The 15,914-nt window shown below is 45.6% G+C and overlaps 1 protein-coding gene across 1 annotated transcript in view; it reads left to right on the top strand.

The window, feature by feature from the left end:
• Positions 1-4,799: 4,799 nt before the first annotated feature.
• The window catches only part of LOC124040704, a 35,495-nt gene continuing 24,380 nt past the window's right edge, over positions 4,800-15,914 (top strand). The window contains exon 1 of the mRNA XM_046357779.1: positions 4,800-4,847. Coding sequence (XP_046213735.1) covers positions 4,800-4,847 — 48 coding nt within the window. The remainder of the gene's footprint in view (positions 4,848-15,914) is intronic.

Raw genomic sequence — 15,914 nt, 5'->3', positions numbered from 1 at the left:
TAGGCCACTATACACCAGCCCTATGTGCTTTATAAGTGAAGAATTGATTGTAAGAGGGTGTGAACTGTTGGTCAGTGTTATCAAACCATTGGCTAGTATATCATGAGAGCTACTCAGACCTGTTTTTCCTATAGGGCTGTGAAGTCTCAAACCCTGTAGGTAGTTTCCACACTGCCCTTCTGTGTCTGAAGGGACTCAGTGCACACATGAAGCTGTGAACAGACAGCTGGACATCACAGGAGGCTACTGGGGAGAGAACGGCCCATAATAATACCCGGCAACGGAGCAAATGGAATGGCACCAAACACATAGAAACCATGGAAACCATGTGTTTGATGTGTTTGATACCATGGAAACCATGTGTTTGATGTGTTTGATACCATGTGTTTGATGTATTTGATACCATGGAAACCATGTGTTTGATGTGTTTGATACCATGGAAACCATGTGTTTGATGTATTTGATACCATGGAAACCATGTGTTTGATGTGTTTGATACCATGGAAACCATGTGTTTGATGTATTTGATACCATGGAAACCATGTGTTTGATGTGTTTGATACCATGGAAACCATGTGTTTGATGTGTTTGATACCATGGAAACCATGTGTTTGATGTGTTTGATACCATGGAAACCATGTGTTTGATGCATTTGATACGACTAATTCCGCTCCAGCCATTAACACAAGCCTGTCCTCCCCAATTAAGGTAACACTCCTGTGGTGGATAGACAGTATATTTACCAGCAGGACTGAGTAGAGCTGTGATGATAAACCAGAAATGACCGACCAAACCAACCACCTATCATGGACATTTTGCTGATATTGTTCATTACGACAAATAACCTATAGGGCCCTACTGGAGATATGTGATGTTTGAAATAACATAGGTTTGTTCATATGGGTGATTGTTCATGTGACAATTGATGGCTACAACATTCAAAGTAGTAGTAGTGGAAGTTTAAATTGTAATAAAAAATGTAATAATTAATACTGTGATGTAAATTAATGTTATAAATGTATCTTTCTATTTATCGTTATCATGATCATTTAGTACATTGATCGTGATGTGGATTGTGGTCCATATCATCCAGCTGTACACTCTGACAACAACAACAAACAACCTATTCAAAGGGTTCTCCTATGGGGACAGCCAAAGAACCCGTTTTGGTTCTAGAGAGCACCTTTTCTTCTAAGAATGTAGGACTGACTGACAGTATGTTCCTGATCTTGCGGAAAGCCTTTGTTCTGGTCGTCTGAGCCAACTGTTTTCCTTTTAGTTGTGTTTTCCTTTCGTCTTTCTCTGGATAATTCTCTGTTTTTTTCCTAATGGATTAGTGCAGAGCATTTAACTGTGTCCGTTTCATTTATAACATGTTGTTGCTTTATAAGAAGTGTTTGTTTCTGTGGAACCATCTTTGGCTATGTTACATATTCATTAAAAAGGCCAGACATGCTGGGCAGTGGTGGAAAGATGGCCATGTATTCCTGAATGCTAGCTCCAGCCTACCCAACATCACCTTCTCTCTGTGAGTGGAGCTGGGGAGAAGGGCAGTGGGAATTACACCTATGTATGATAATATGGGACGCCGTTTGGGTCTTTGTATGCGTCAAAAAAAGATACACGTCAAATAAACTTGTTGACCAATCAGGACCTGAATATGACTACACGTCACATAATAATTGAACGCGTTCGTGATTTTTTCCCCCGTAGTTATTACATATTGATTACACTATCACTCGTATTTCATGTCTCAACGATTCATCGATACGTATGCTATAATGCTGGTAAAGTTGTCTCTAGCACATACAGTGCTGGTCATAATAAAAAGCTAGCTAGCTCATGGATGTAAAACAATGTTCATCCCCAAAAACATAGCAAAACGACATCATCTGTTTCAGTATAACTAGCTAACTATATAGCTAGGTGTCATCATCTAAAACAACTCTAATTTATAAGACAATTCGTATTTGATTAATGATGGTCGGACCCATCTATGTGAAGCAAGCCACAATAAGGATTAGCCACAATATTGGACTAGCGGTTAGCCTTCAAAATAAAAGCATGTCATTGACAGTGACGCAAATGAATACAAATAGTGGAATTATGCCATAATTGAATATATCATGGTAAACGGAGTTGGAATGTTATATAAAATCAACAAAAATCAGATGAAATCACACTGGATATATTATACTTTAGAATTGCTTTGGGGGCATCCTTATTTCACTGTACAGCCTTACCTATGGATTGTGGATCAATGACATGGGGTATCAGTCTACTCAGTGACACCCAGAGAGCATTGGCGTCGTAGCTCTTATTGTGGGACTCTGAAACAACTGTGTATTGCTCCACATTTATTGTCAACCCATGTGTATTGAACACTATTCCAGAGGAAAAACAATACTGTGTGGATATTTTGGAGTCTGATAATTCTGAGGAGGACATTGGGAAAAAAGATCTTGGGTATTGAGTAGACTGATACCCCATTTAATTGATCCCCAATCCTTAGGTAAAGCTGTACAGTGCAATATGAATGTCAATACACACATAGGCTGACTGGAGAGGTGATTTGACACAGTCACATAAGAGCTACAACGCTAATATTTGCATAAACACTTCACATTAGTGTTCTGCGGGTGTCACCGAGTAGACTGATACCCCATTTCATTGCTTCACATTCCAACCTTGTTTAACATTATCTAGTCTAAATATGGCATGATTCCACCAATTGTAACCTTCTGCATCACATTCAAACATGTACTTTTATTTTGAAGGCAACTCGCATCCTTATTGTGGCTAGCTTCACAACACAGGCTGCTTATAGCTTTGGGCAACAGGGTTTCGTCGCTGGCTAGCTATTTATTTTCTTGAACTGAAGTTCAGTTTCAATAGGCGAACAACAAGTGTTTACCTAGCTAATACTTACTCACAAGGATTCCTAAATAATTGCTAAGAATAATGGAAATGACTGCAGTTTCTACTTTTCAGGCTGGTTGTATTGGTGCTAGCTAGCTCCCCCAGAAGTTCTGGTCCAACACAATATTCTACAATTAAACTGTGTTATTTATTTATTATTTCACTGGATGTTGTACAACATTGTTAGGCCTATTTTAAATACAAACTGTGAAAAGTATCAGTTATAATTTTTCAAGTGTTGGTGATTTTAGTTGAAACATTGACAAAATATGTGTGTATTTGATGTGTGTATTTGTGTATATTAATAACCTACTATTTATTACATGACGAACTATTCTGCCTGATTCATTCCTCAACATGTAGTCTACTGCTCAGCAACAGCCTAAACTTTTATTTGGTCATATCATTTAGTCAGAATCAACTAATATTGTGGGCAGAAGCCCAATAAAGGGTCCATCAACAAAAGGTTGGTGATGATGTTTCTGGTTTTTTATTTGTAGAATCTTCACCCTACAACGATAAAATATATGCCTAACGATTGCTATTTTCTCTGTGGGTAAAATACACGTTGCATTACAGTAGCGTATGACTATAGGCGCGCATTTTGGGGGTAAGGCGAAACCGCAGGATTGGAAACGTAGGTTTTTGGTGTACCAGAGCTGTTTCCTTCCATTGCGTCACGCAGAACACCAATTATTGCATCACAATAGCATGACGCACACCTGCCATGACTGTGTTCCATTACATCCCGCTGTGGTCAGACTCACTGTATCCACCAGACAGCTCGGTAACACTGTGACATTGCTTATTACTTCAACCCCAAGTTTCCCCTTGGTAAAGAAGGCATTTATCTAAACAGCACTGGCGTGCGCATTTTGGCCATCTTTCATCCTACGGTGGTCGTGGTGATGTGTGACTGAAGAAGTCATTATGTTTGCCAATTCAGTCGAGGACCTTGGCCTCCGTAAGCTAGTGCCACGGCTCCTCAAAACATCCGAGGAGGAGTTAGGCTCAGAGGGGGTCACCGGGTATTTCAAACTATTCGTGGTTCTCCTCTCCGTCCTTCTTTTCCTCTACTGGGTTATCCATCTACGGAAAGATGATGTAAGTACTGCCCGTAGACCGCAGACGTAGCAGCAGGAAGACGTTTTGAGTAGGGGGTGCTGCAGGGGAGGGGTGGGGGTTGAAATAAATCACCTTAATAATATAGCATTTGCAGGCTAACAATAAAATACTATTCCCAATGTGATGAGTAGTCTAAGCATATAGGACAAGATTCGGCAACAGTAGTCACTGCAGCCTAAAGTTAATTGAAATAAATGTGGCAATTTTATAACTGACATGCAGATCGGTAGAAATGGTAGGATAAATTGTTAGCTTCCCCAAACTCGAAACTCACAACTGGAAACTCATGCACTGCCTAAGAATAGACCGTTGTGAACAGAGCACACATGTATTTGTACTGCATAATTACAAGGTGTGTGTGTGTGAGAGAGAGAGAGAGGGGGGGGGGGTTCACTAAGATTGTGCCTATTTAAACTGAGCACAAATGGACAGCTATGCGATCGTGGAGAAAGGTGCTCACCTCGATCCAGCACCAGGGGGGTTAGAAGGGAGAAGGGAGGAGGGAGGAAGCGTGACCCGACTTCACTCAAACTAAACTGTCTATCATACAGCAGATCATGCCTGACTCCAATCCCCCAGAACTGAATAGATAAGAGCATATTGTAACAACCTTAAGCCAACACATAGCGATCTCATCAACGGGTTCGGACCTCTTGGCGCAACAGTTAAGTTGTTACCTCGACAGTCGCTGGACCCGGGTTTGAGTCCCAGTTGAGGATACCCCCTGAATTTGCTATATTGATGTCAGAAGTGGGATGGTGGCCGAGGGGCACTCGGAGAAGCGTGTCCATGTGAAGGACTTGGTATAGAGAAGCGTGGGGACACACTCTCCTGAAGGAAGGGGGTATTGCAACAACCTTAAACCTCAACCTTACTAGGCTTACTCTATGTTAGTAGTGGTGCCAGTAGGCTTACTCTATGTTAGTAGTGGTGCCAGTAGGCTTACTCTATGTTAGTAGTGGTGCCAGTAGGCTTACTCTATGTTAGTAGTGGTGCCAGTAGGCTTACTCTAGGTTAGTAGTGGTGCCAGTAGGCTTACTCTACATCAGTAGTGGTGCCAGTAGGCTTACTCTAGGTTAGTAGTGGTGCCAGTAGGCTTACTCTACATTAGTAGTGGTGTCAGTAGGCTTACTCTACATCAGTAGTGGTGCCAGTAGGCTTACTCTACATTAGTAGTGGTGCCAGTAGACTTACTCTACATCAGTAGTGGTGCCAGTAGGCTTACTCTACATCAGTAGTGGTGCCAGTAGGCTTACTCTACATCAGTAGTGGTGCCAGTAGGCTTACTCTAGGTTAGTAGTGGTGCCAGTAGGCTTACTCTACATCAGTAGTGGTGCCAGTAGGCTTACTCTATGTTAGTAGTGGTGCCAGTAGGCTTACTCTACATCAGTAGTGGTGCCAGTAGGCTTACTCTAGATTAGTAGTGGTGCCAGTAGGCTTACTCTAGGTTAGTAGTGGTGCCAGTAGGCTTACTCTAGGTTAGTAGTGGTGCCAGTAGGCTTACTCTAGGTTAGTAGTGGTGCCAGTAGGCTTACTCTAGGTTAGTAGTGGTGCCAGTAGGCTTACTCTACATCAGTAGTGGTGCCAGTAGGCTTACTCTACATCAGTAGTGGTGCCAGTAGGCTTACTCTACATCAGTAGTGGTGCCAGTAGGCTTACTCTACATCAGTAGTGGTGCCAGTAGGCTTACTCTATGTTAGTAGTGGTGCCAGTAGGCTTACTCTACATGAGTAGTGGTGCCAGTAGGCTTACTCTAGGTTAGTAGTGGTGCCAGTAGGCTTACTCTACATCAGTAGTGGTGCCAGTAGGCTTACTCTAGGTTAGTAGTGGTGCCAGTAGGCTTACTCTAGGTTAGTAGTGGTGCCAGTAGGCTTACTCTACATCAGTAGTGGTGCCAGTAGGCTTACTCTACATCAGTAGTGGTGCCAGTAGGCTTACTCTACATCAGTAGTGGTGCCAGTAGGCTTACTCTACATCAGTAGTGGTGCCAGTAGGCTTACTCTATGTTAGTAGTGGTGCCAGTAGGCTTACTCTACATCAGTAGTGGTGCCAGTAGGCTTACTCTACATCAGTAGTGGTGCCAGTAGGCTTACTCTAGGTTAGTAGTGGTGCCAGTAGGCTTACTCTACATCAGTAGTGGTGCCAGTAGGCTTACTCTAGGTTAGTAGTGGTGCCAGTAGGCTTACTCTACATCAGTAGTGGTGCCAGTAGGCTTACTCTACATCAGTAGTGGTGCCAGTAGGCTTACTCTAGGTTAGTAGTGGTGCCAGTAGGCTTACTCTACATCAGTAGTGGTGCCAGTAGGCTTACTCTACGTTTGTAGTGGTGCCAGTAGGCTTACTCTACATCAGTAGTGGTGCCAGTAGGCTTACTCTAGGTTAGTAGTGGTGCCAGTAGGCTTACTCTACATCAGTAGTGGTGCCAGTAGGCTTACTCTACATCAGTAGTGGTGCCAGTAGGCTTACTCTACATCAGTAGTGGTGCCAGTAGGCTTACTCTAGGTTAGTAGTGGTGCCAGTAGGCTTACTCTACATCAGTAGTGGTGCCAGTAGGCTTACTCTAGGTTAGTAGTGGTGCCAGTAGGCTTACTCTACATCAGTAGTGGTGCCAGTAGGCTTACTCTAGGTTAGTAGTGGTGCCAGTAGGCTTACTCTAGGTTAGTAGTGGTGCCAGTAGGCTTACTCTACGTTTGTAGTGGTGCCAGTAGGCTTACTCTAGGTTAGTAGTGGTGCCAGTAGGCTTACTCTACATCAGTAGTGGTGCCAGTAGGCTTACTCTACATCAGTAGTGGTGCCAGTAGGCTTACTCTAGGTTAGTAGTGGTGCCAGTAGGCTTACTCTACATCAGTAGTGGTGCCAGTAGGCTTACTCTACGTTTGTAGTGGTGCCAGTAGGCTTACTCTACATCAGTAGTGGTGCCAGTAGGCTTACTCTAGGTTAGTAGTGGTGCCAGTAGGCTTACTCTACATCAGTAGTGGTGCCAGTAGGCTTACTCTACATCAGTAGTGGTGCCAGTAGGCTTACTCTACATCAGTAGTGGTGCCAGTAGGCTTACTCTAGGTTAGTAGTGGTGCCAGTAGGCTTACTCTACATCAGTAGTGGTGCCAGTAGGCTTACTCTAGGTTAGTAGTGGTGCCAGTAGGCTTACTCTACATCAGTAGTGGTGCCAGTAGGCTTACTCTAGGTTAGTAGTGGTGCCAGTAGGCTTACTCTACATCAGTAGTGGTGCCAGTAGGCTTACTCTAGGTTAGTAGTGGTGCCAGTAGGCTTACTCTACATCAGTAGTGGTGCCAGTAGGCTTACTCTACATCAGTAGTGGTGCCAGTAGGCTTACTCTACATCAGTAGTGGTGCCAGTAGGCTTACTCTACATCAGTAGTGGTGCCAGTAGGCTTACTCTAGGTTAGTAGTGGTGCCAGTAGGCTTACTCTACATCAGTAGTGGTGCCAGTAGGCTTACTCTATGTTAGTAGTGGTGCCAGTAGGCTTACTCTAGGTTAGTAGTGGTGCCAGTAGACTTACTCTACGTTTGTAGTGGTGCCAGTAGGCTTACTCTACATCAGTAGTGGTGCCAGTAGGCTTACTCTACATCAGTAGTGGTGTCAGTAGGCTTACTCTATGTTAGTAGTGGTGCCAGTAGGCTTACTCTACATTAGTAGTGGTGCCAGTAGGCTTACTCTACATTAGTAGTGGTGCCAGTAGGCTTACTCTACATTAGTAGTGGTGCCAGTAGGCTTACTCTACGTCTGTAGTGGTGTCAGTAGGCTTACTCTACATTAGTAGTGGTGTCAGCTGGCTGACTCTACGTTAGTAGTGGTGCCAGTAGGCTTACTCTACGTTAGTAGTGGTGCCAGTAGGCTTACTCTACATTAGTAGTGGTGCCAGTAGGCTTACTCTACATCAGTAGTGGTGCCAGTAGGCTTACTCTACATCAGTAGTGGTGCCAGTAGGCTTACTCTAGGTTAGTAGTGGTGCCAGTAGGCTTACTCTACATCAGTAGTGGTGCCAGTAGGCTTACTCTACATCAGTAGTGGTGCCAGTAGGCTTACTCTACATCAGTAGTGGTGCCAGTAGGCTTACTCTAGGTTAGTAGTGGTGCCAGTAGGCTTACTCTACATCAGTAGTGGTGCCAGTAGGCTTACTCTAGGTTAGTAGTGGTGCCAGTAGGCTTACTCTACATCAGTAGTGGTGCCAGTAGGCTTACTCTAGGTTAGTAGTGGTGCCAGTAGGCTTACTCTACATCAGTAGTGGTGCCAGTAGGCTTACTCTACATCAGTAGTGGTGCCAGTAGGCTTACTCTACATCAGTAGTGGTGCCAGTAGGCTTACTCTACATCAGTAGTGGTGCCAGTAGGCTTACTCTAGGTTAGTAGTGGTGCCAGTAGGCTTACTCTACATCAGTAGTGGTGCCAGTAGGCTTACTCTAGGTTAGTAGTGGTGCCAGTAGGCTTACTCTACATCAGTAGTGGTGCCAGTAGGCTTACTCTAGGTTAGTAGTGGTGCCAGTAGGCTTACTCTACATCAGTAGTGGTGCCAGTAGGCTTACTCTACATCAGTAGTGGTGCCAGTAGGCTTACTCTACATCAGTAGTGGTGCCAGTAGGCTTACTCTACATCAGTAGTGGTGCCAGTAGGCTTACTCTAGGTTAGTAGTGGTGCCAGTAGGCTTACTCTACATCAGTAGTGGTGCCAGTAGGCTTACTCTATGTTAGTAGTGGTGCCAGTAGGCTTACTCTAGGTTAGTAGTGGTGCCAGTAGGCTTACTCTACGTTTGTAGTGGTGCCAGTAGGCTTACTCTACATCAGTAGTGGTGCCAGTAGGCTTACTCTACATCAGTAGTGGTGTCAGTAGGCTTACTCTATGTTAGTAGTGGTGCCAGTAGGCTTACTCTACATTAGTAGTGGTGCCAGTAGGCTTACTCTACATTAGTAGTGGTGCCAGTAGGCTTACTCTACATTAGTAGTGGTGCCAGTAGGCTTACTCTACGTCTGTAGTGGTGTCAGTAGGCTTACTCTACATTAGTAGTGGTGTCAGCTGGCTGACTCTACGTTAGTAGTGGTGCCAGTAGGCTTACTCTACGTTAGTAGTGGTGCCAGTAGGCTTACTCTACATTAGTAGTGGTGCCAGTAGGCTTACTCTACATTAGTAGTGGTGCCAGTAGGCTTACTCTACGTCTGTAGTGGTGTCAGTAGGCTTACTCTACATTAGTAGTGGTGTCAGCTGGCTGACTCTACGTTAGTAGTGGTGCCAGTAGGCTTACTCTACGTTTGTAGTGGTGCCAGTAGGCTTACTCTACATTAGTAGTGGTGCCAGTAGGCTTACTCTATGTTAGTAGTGGTGTCAGTAGGCTGACTCTACATTAGTAGTGGTGCCAGTAGGCTTACTCTACATTAGTAGTGGTGCCAGTAGGCTTACTCTACATTAGTAGTGGTGCCAGTAGGCTTACTCTACGTCTGTAGTGGTGTCAGTAGGCTTACTCTACATTAGTAGTGGTGTCAGCTGGCTGACTCTACGTTAGTAGTGGTGCCAGTAGGCTTACTCTACGTTTGTAGTGGTGCCAGTAGGCTTACTCTACATTAGTAGTGGTGCCAGTAGGTTTACTCTATGTTAGTAGTGGTGTCAGTAGGCTTACTCTACGTTAGTAGTGGTGCCAGTAGGCTTACTCTACATTAGTAGTGGTGCCAGTAGGCTTACTCTACATTAGTAGTGGTGCCAGTAGGCTTACTCTATGTTAGTAGTGGTGTCAGTAGGCTTACTCTATGTTAGTAGTGGTGCCAGTAGGCTTACTCTATGTTAGTAGTGGTGCCAGTAGGCTTACTCTACATTAGTAGTGGTGCCAGTAGGCTTACTCTACATCAGTAGTGGTGTCAGTAGGCTTACTCTATGTTAGTAGTGGTGCCAGTAGGCTTACTCTAGGTTAGTAGTGGTGCCAGTAGGCTGACTCTAGGTTAGTAGTGGTGCCAGTAGGCTTACTCTACATCAGTAGTGGTGCCAGTAGGCTTACTCTACATCAGTAGTGGTGTCAGTAGGCTTACTCTACATCAGTAGTGGTGCCAGTAGGCTGACTCTAGGTTAGTAGTGGTGCCAGTAGGCTGACTCTAGGTTAGTATTGGTGCCAGTAGGCTTACTCTACATCAGTAGTGGTGCCAGTAGGCTTACTCTAGGTTAGTAGTGGTGCCAGTGCGCTTACTCTACATCAGTAGTGGTGCCAGTAGGCTTACTCTAGGTTAGTAGTGGTGCCAGTAGGCTTACTCTAGGTTAGTAGTGGTGCCAGTAGGCTTACTCTACGTTTGTAGTGGTGCCAGTAGGCTTACTCTAGGTTAGTAGTGGTGCCAGTAGGCTTACTCTACATCAGTAGTGGTGCCAGTAGGCTTACTCTACATCAGTAGTGGTGCCAGTAGGCTTACTCTAGGTTAGTAGTGGTGCCAGTAGGCTTACTCTACATCAGTAGTGGTGCCAGTAGGCTTACTCTACGTTTGTAGTGGTGCCAGTAGGCTTACTCTACATCAGTAGTGGTGCCAGTAGGCTTACTCTAGGTTAGTAGTGGTGCCAGTAGGCTTACTCTACATCAGTAGTGGTGCCAGTAGGCTTACTCTACATCAGTAGTGGTGCCAGTAGGCTTACTCTACATCAGTAGTGGTGCCAGTAGGCTTACTCTAGGTTAGTAGTGGTGCCAGTAGGCTTACTCTACATCAGTAGTGGTGCCAGTAGGCTTACTCTAGGTTAGTAGTGGTGCCAGTAGGCTTACTCTACATCAGTAGTGGTGCCAGTAGGCTTACTCTAGGTTAGTAGTGGTGCCAGTAGGCTTACTCTACATCAGTAGTGGTGCCAGTAGGCTTACTCTACATCAGTAGTGGTGCCAGTAGGCTTACTCTACATCAGTAGTGGTGCCAGTAGGCTTACTCTACATCAGTAGTGGTGCCAGTAGGCTTACTCTAGGTTAGTAGTGGTGCCAGTAGGCTTACTCTACATCAGTAGTGGTGCCAGTAGGCTTACTCTATGTTAGTAGTGGTGCCAGTAGGCTTACTCTAGGTTAGTAGTGGTGCCAGTAGACTTACTCTACGTTTGTAGTGGTGCCAGTAGGCTTACTCTACATCAGTAGTGGTGCCAGTAGGCTTACTCTACATCAGTAGTGGTGTCAGTAGGCTTACTCTATGTTAGTAGTGGTGCCAGTCGGCTTACTCTACATTAGTAGTGGTGCCAGTAGGCTTACTCTACATTAGTAGTGGTGCCAGTAGGCTTACTCTACATTAGTAGTGGTGCCAGTAGGCTTACTCTACGTCTGTAGTGGTGTCAGTAGGCTTACTCTACATTAGTAGTGGTGCCAGTAGGCTTACTCTAGGTTAGTAGTGGTGCCAGTAGGCTTACTCTACATCAGTAGTGGTGCCAGTAGGCTTACTCTACATCAGTAGTGGTGCCAGTAGGCTTACTCTACATCAGTAGTGGTGCCAGTAGGCTTACTCTACATCAGTAGTGGTGCCAGTAGGCTTACTCTAGGTTAGTAGTGGTGCCAGTAGGCTTACTCTACATCAGTAGTGGTGCCAGTAGGCTTACTCTATGTTAGTAGTGGTGCCAGTAGGCTTACTCTAGGTTAGTAGTGGTGCCAGTAGACTTACTCTACGTTTGTAGTGGTGCCAGTAGGCTTACTCTACATCAGTAGTGGTGCCAGTAGGCTTACTCTACATCAGTAGTGGTGTCAGTAGGCTTACTCTATGTTAGTAGTGGTGCCAGTAGGCTTACTCTACATTAGTAGTGGTGCCAGTAGGCTTACTCTACATTAGTAGTGGTGCCAGTAGGCTTACTCTACATTAGTAGTGGTGCCAGTAGGCTTACTCTACGTCTGTAGTGGAGTCAGTAGGCTTACTCTACATTAGTAGTGGTGTCAGCTGGCTGACTCTAGGTTAGTAGTGGTGCCAGTAGGCTTACTCTACATCAGTAGTGGTGCCAGTAGGCTTACTCTAGGTTAGTAGTGGTGCCAGTAGGCTTACTCTACATCAGTAGTGGTGCCAGTAGGCTTACTCTATGTTAGTAGTGGTGCCAGTAGGCTTACTCTACATCAGTAGTGGTGCCAGTAGGCTTACTCTAGATTAGTAGTGGTGCCAGTAGGCTTACTCTAGGTTAGTAGTGGTGCCAGTAGGCTTACTCTAGGTTAGTAGTGGTGCCAGTAGGCTTACTCTAGGTTAGTAGTGGTGCCAGTAGGCTTACTCTAGGTTAGTAGTGGTGCCAGTGGGCTTACTCTACATCAGTAGTGGTGCCAGTAGGCTTACTCTACATCAGTAGTGGTGCCAGTAGGCTTACTCTACATCAGTAGTGGTGCCAGTAGGCTTACTCTACATCAGTAGTGGTGCCAGTAGGCTTACTCTATGTTAGTAGTGGTGCCAGTAGGCTTACTCTACATGAGTAGTGGTGCCAGTAGGCTTACTCTAGGTTAGTAGTGGTGCCAGTAGGCTTACTCTACATCAGTAGTGGTGCCAGTAGGCTTACTCTAGGTTAGTAGTGGTGCCAGTAGGCTTACTCTAGGTTAGTAGTGGTGCCAGTAGGCTTACTCTACATCAGTAGTGGTGCCAGTAGGCTTACTCTACATCAGTAGTGGTGCCAGTAGGCTTACTCTACATCAGTAGTGGTGCCAGTAGGCTTACTCTACATCAGTAGTGGTGCCAGTAGGCTTACTCTATGTTAGTAGTGGTGCCAGTAGGCTTACTCTACATCAGTAGTGGTGCCAGTAGGCTTACTCTACATCAGTAGTGGTGCCAGTAGGCTTACTCTAGGTTAGTAGTGGTGCCAGTAGGCTTACTCTACATCAGTAGTGGTGCCAGTAGGCTTACTCTAGGTTAGTAGTGGTGCCAGTAGGCTTACTCTACATCAGTAGTGGTGCCAGTAGGCTTACTCTACATCAGTAGTGGTGCCAGTAGGCTTACTCTAGGTTAGTAGTGGTGCCAGTAGGCTTACTCTACATCAGTAGTGGTGCCAGTAGGCTTACTCTACGTTTGTAGTGGTGCCAGTAGGCTTACTCTACATCAGTAGTGGTGCCAGTAGGCTTACTCTAGGTTAGTAGTGGTGCCAGTAGGCTTACTCTACATCAGTAGTGGTGCCAGTAGGCTTACTCTACATCAGTAGTGGTGCCAGTAGGCTTACTCTACATCAGTAGTGGTGCCAGTAGGCTTACTCTAGGTTAGTAGTGGTGCCAGTAGGCTTACTCTACATCAGTAGTGGTGCCAGTAGGCTTACTCTAGGTTAGTAGTGGTGCCAGTAGGCTTACTCTACATCAGTAGTGGTGCCAGTAGGCTTACTCTAGGTTAGTAGTGGTGCCAGTAGGCTTACTCTAGGTTAGTAGTGGTGCCAGTAGGCTTACTCTACGTTTGTAGTGGTGCCAGTAGGCTTACTCTAGGTTAGTAGTGGTGCCAGTAGGCTTACTCTACATCAGTAGTGGTGCCAGTAGGCTTACTCTACATCAGTAGTGGTGCCAGTAGGCTTACTCTAGGTTAGTAGTGGTGCCAGTAGGCTTACTCTACATCAGTAGTGGTGCCAGTAGGCTTACTCTACGTTTGTAGTGGTGCCAGTAGGCTTACTCTACATCAGTAGTGGTGCCAGTAGGCTTACTCTAGGTTAGTAGTGGTGCCAGTAGGCTTACTCTACATCAGTAGTGGTGCCAGTAGGCTTACTCTACATCAGTAGTGGTGCCAGTAGGCTTACTCTACATCAGTAGTGGTGCCAGTAGGCTTACTCTAGGTTAGTAGTGGTGCCAGTAGGCTTACTCTACATCAGTAGTGGTGCCAGTAGGCTTACTCTAGGTTAGTAGTGGTGCCAGTAGGCTTACTCTACATCAGTAGTGGTGCCAGTAGGCTTACTCTAGGTTAGTAGTGGTGCCAGTAGGCTTACTCTACATCAGTAGTGGTGCCAGTAGGCTTACTCTAGGTTAGTAGTGGTGCCAGTAGGCTTACTCTACATCAGTAGTGGTGCCAGTAGGCTTACTCTACATCAGTAGTGGTGCCAGTAGGCTTACTCTACATCAGTAGTGGTGCCAGTAGGCTTACTCTACATCAGTAGTGGTGCCAGTAGGCTTACTCTAGGTTAGTAGTGGTGCCAGTAGGCTTACTCTACATCAGTAGTGGTGCCAGTAGGCTTACTCTATGTTAGTAGTGGTGCCAGTAGGCTTACTCTAGGTTAGTAGTGGTGCCAGTAGACTTACTCTACGTTTGTAGTGGTGCCAGTAGGCTTACTCTACATCAGTAGTGGTGCCAGTAGGCTTACTCTACATCAGTAGTGGTGTCAGTAGGCTTACTCTATGTTAGTAGTGGTGCCAGTAGGCTTACTCTACATTAGTAGTGGTGCCAGTAGGCTTACTCTACATTAGTAGTGGTGCCAGTAGGCTTACTCTACATTAGTAGTGGTGCCAGTAGGCTTACTCTACGTCTGTAGTGGTGTCAGTAGGCTTACTCTACATTAGTAGTGGTGTCAGCTGGCTGACTCTACGTTAGTAGTGGTGCCAGTAGGCTTACTCTACGTTAGTAGTGGTGCCAGTAGGCTTACTCTACATTAGTAGTGGTGCCAGTAGGCTTACTCTACATCAGTAGTGGTGCCAGTAGGCTTACTCTACATCAGTAGTGGTGCCAGTAGGCTTACTCTAGGTTAGTAGTGGTGCCAGTAGGCTTACTCTACATCAGTAGTGGTGCCAGTAGGCTTACTCTACATCAGTAGTGGTGCCAGTAGGCTTACTCTACATCAGTAGTGGTGCCAGTAGGCTTACTCTAGGTTAGTAGTGGTGCCAGTAGGCTTACTCTACATCAGTAGTGGTGCCAGTAGGCTTACTCTAGGTTAGTAGTGGTGCCAGTAGGCTTACTCTACATCAGTAGTGGTGCCAGTAGGCTTACTCTAGGTTAGTAGTGGTGCCAGTAGGCTTACTCTACATCAGTAGTGGTGCCAGTAGGCTTACTCTACATCAGTAGTGGTGCCAGTAGGCTTACTCTAGGTTAGTAGTGGTGCCAGTAGGCTTACTCTACATCAGTAGTGGTGCCAGTAGGCTTACTCTAGGTTAGTAGTGGTGCCAGTAGGCTTACTCTACATCAGTAGTGGTGCCAGTAGGCTTACTCTAGGTTAGTAGTGGTGCCAGTAGGCTTACTCTACATCAGTAGTGGTGCCAGTAGGCTTACTCTAGGTTAGTAGTGGTGCCAGTAGGCTTACTCTACATCAGTAGTGGTGCCAGTAGGCTTACTCTACATCAGTAGTGGTGCCAGTAGGCTTACTCTACATCAGTAGTGGTGCCAGTAGGCTTACTCTACATCAGTAGTGGTGCCAGTAGGCTTACTCTAGGTTAGTAGTGGTGCCAGTAGGCTTACTCTACATCAGTAGTGGTGCCAGTAGGCTTACTCTATGTTAGTAGTGGTGCCAGTAGGCTTACTCTAGGTTAGTAGTGGTGCCAGTAGGCTTACTCTACGTTTGTAGTGGTGCCAGTAGGCTTACTCTACATCAGTAGTGGTGCCAGTAGGCTTACTCTACATCAGTAGTGGTGTCAGTAGGCTTACTCTATGTTAGTAGTGGTGCCAGTAGGCTTACTCTACATTAGTAGTGGTGCCAGTAGGCTTACTCTACATTAGTAGTGGTGCCAGTAGGCTTACTCTACATTAGTAGTGGTGCCAGTAGGCTTACTCTACGTCTGTAGTGGTGTCAGTAGGCTTACTCTACATTAGTAGTGGTGTCAGCTGGCTGACTCTACGTTAGTAGTGGTGCCAGTAGGCTTACTCTACGTTAGTAGTGGTGCCAGTAGGCTTACTCTACATTAGTAGTGGTGCCAGTAGGCTTACTCTACATTAGTAGTGGTGCCAGTAGGCTTACTCTACGTCTGTAGTGGTGTCAGTAGGCTTACTCTACATTAGTA

The sequence above is a fragment of the Oncorhynchus gorbuscha genome, linkage group LG08 (assembly GCF_021184085.1).
Source record: "Oncorhynchus gorbuscha isolate QuinsamMale2020 ecotype Even-year linkage group LG08, OgorEven_v1.0, whole genome shotgun sequence".
NCBI lineage: Eukaryota > Metazoa > Chordata > Actinopteri > Salmoniformes > Salmonidae > Oncorhynchus > Oncorhynchus gorbuscha.
The sequence above is the reverse complement of the archived record's forward strand: the minus strand, read 5'-3'. Positions and strand labels throughout refer to the sequence as shown.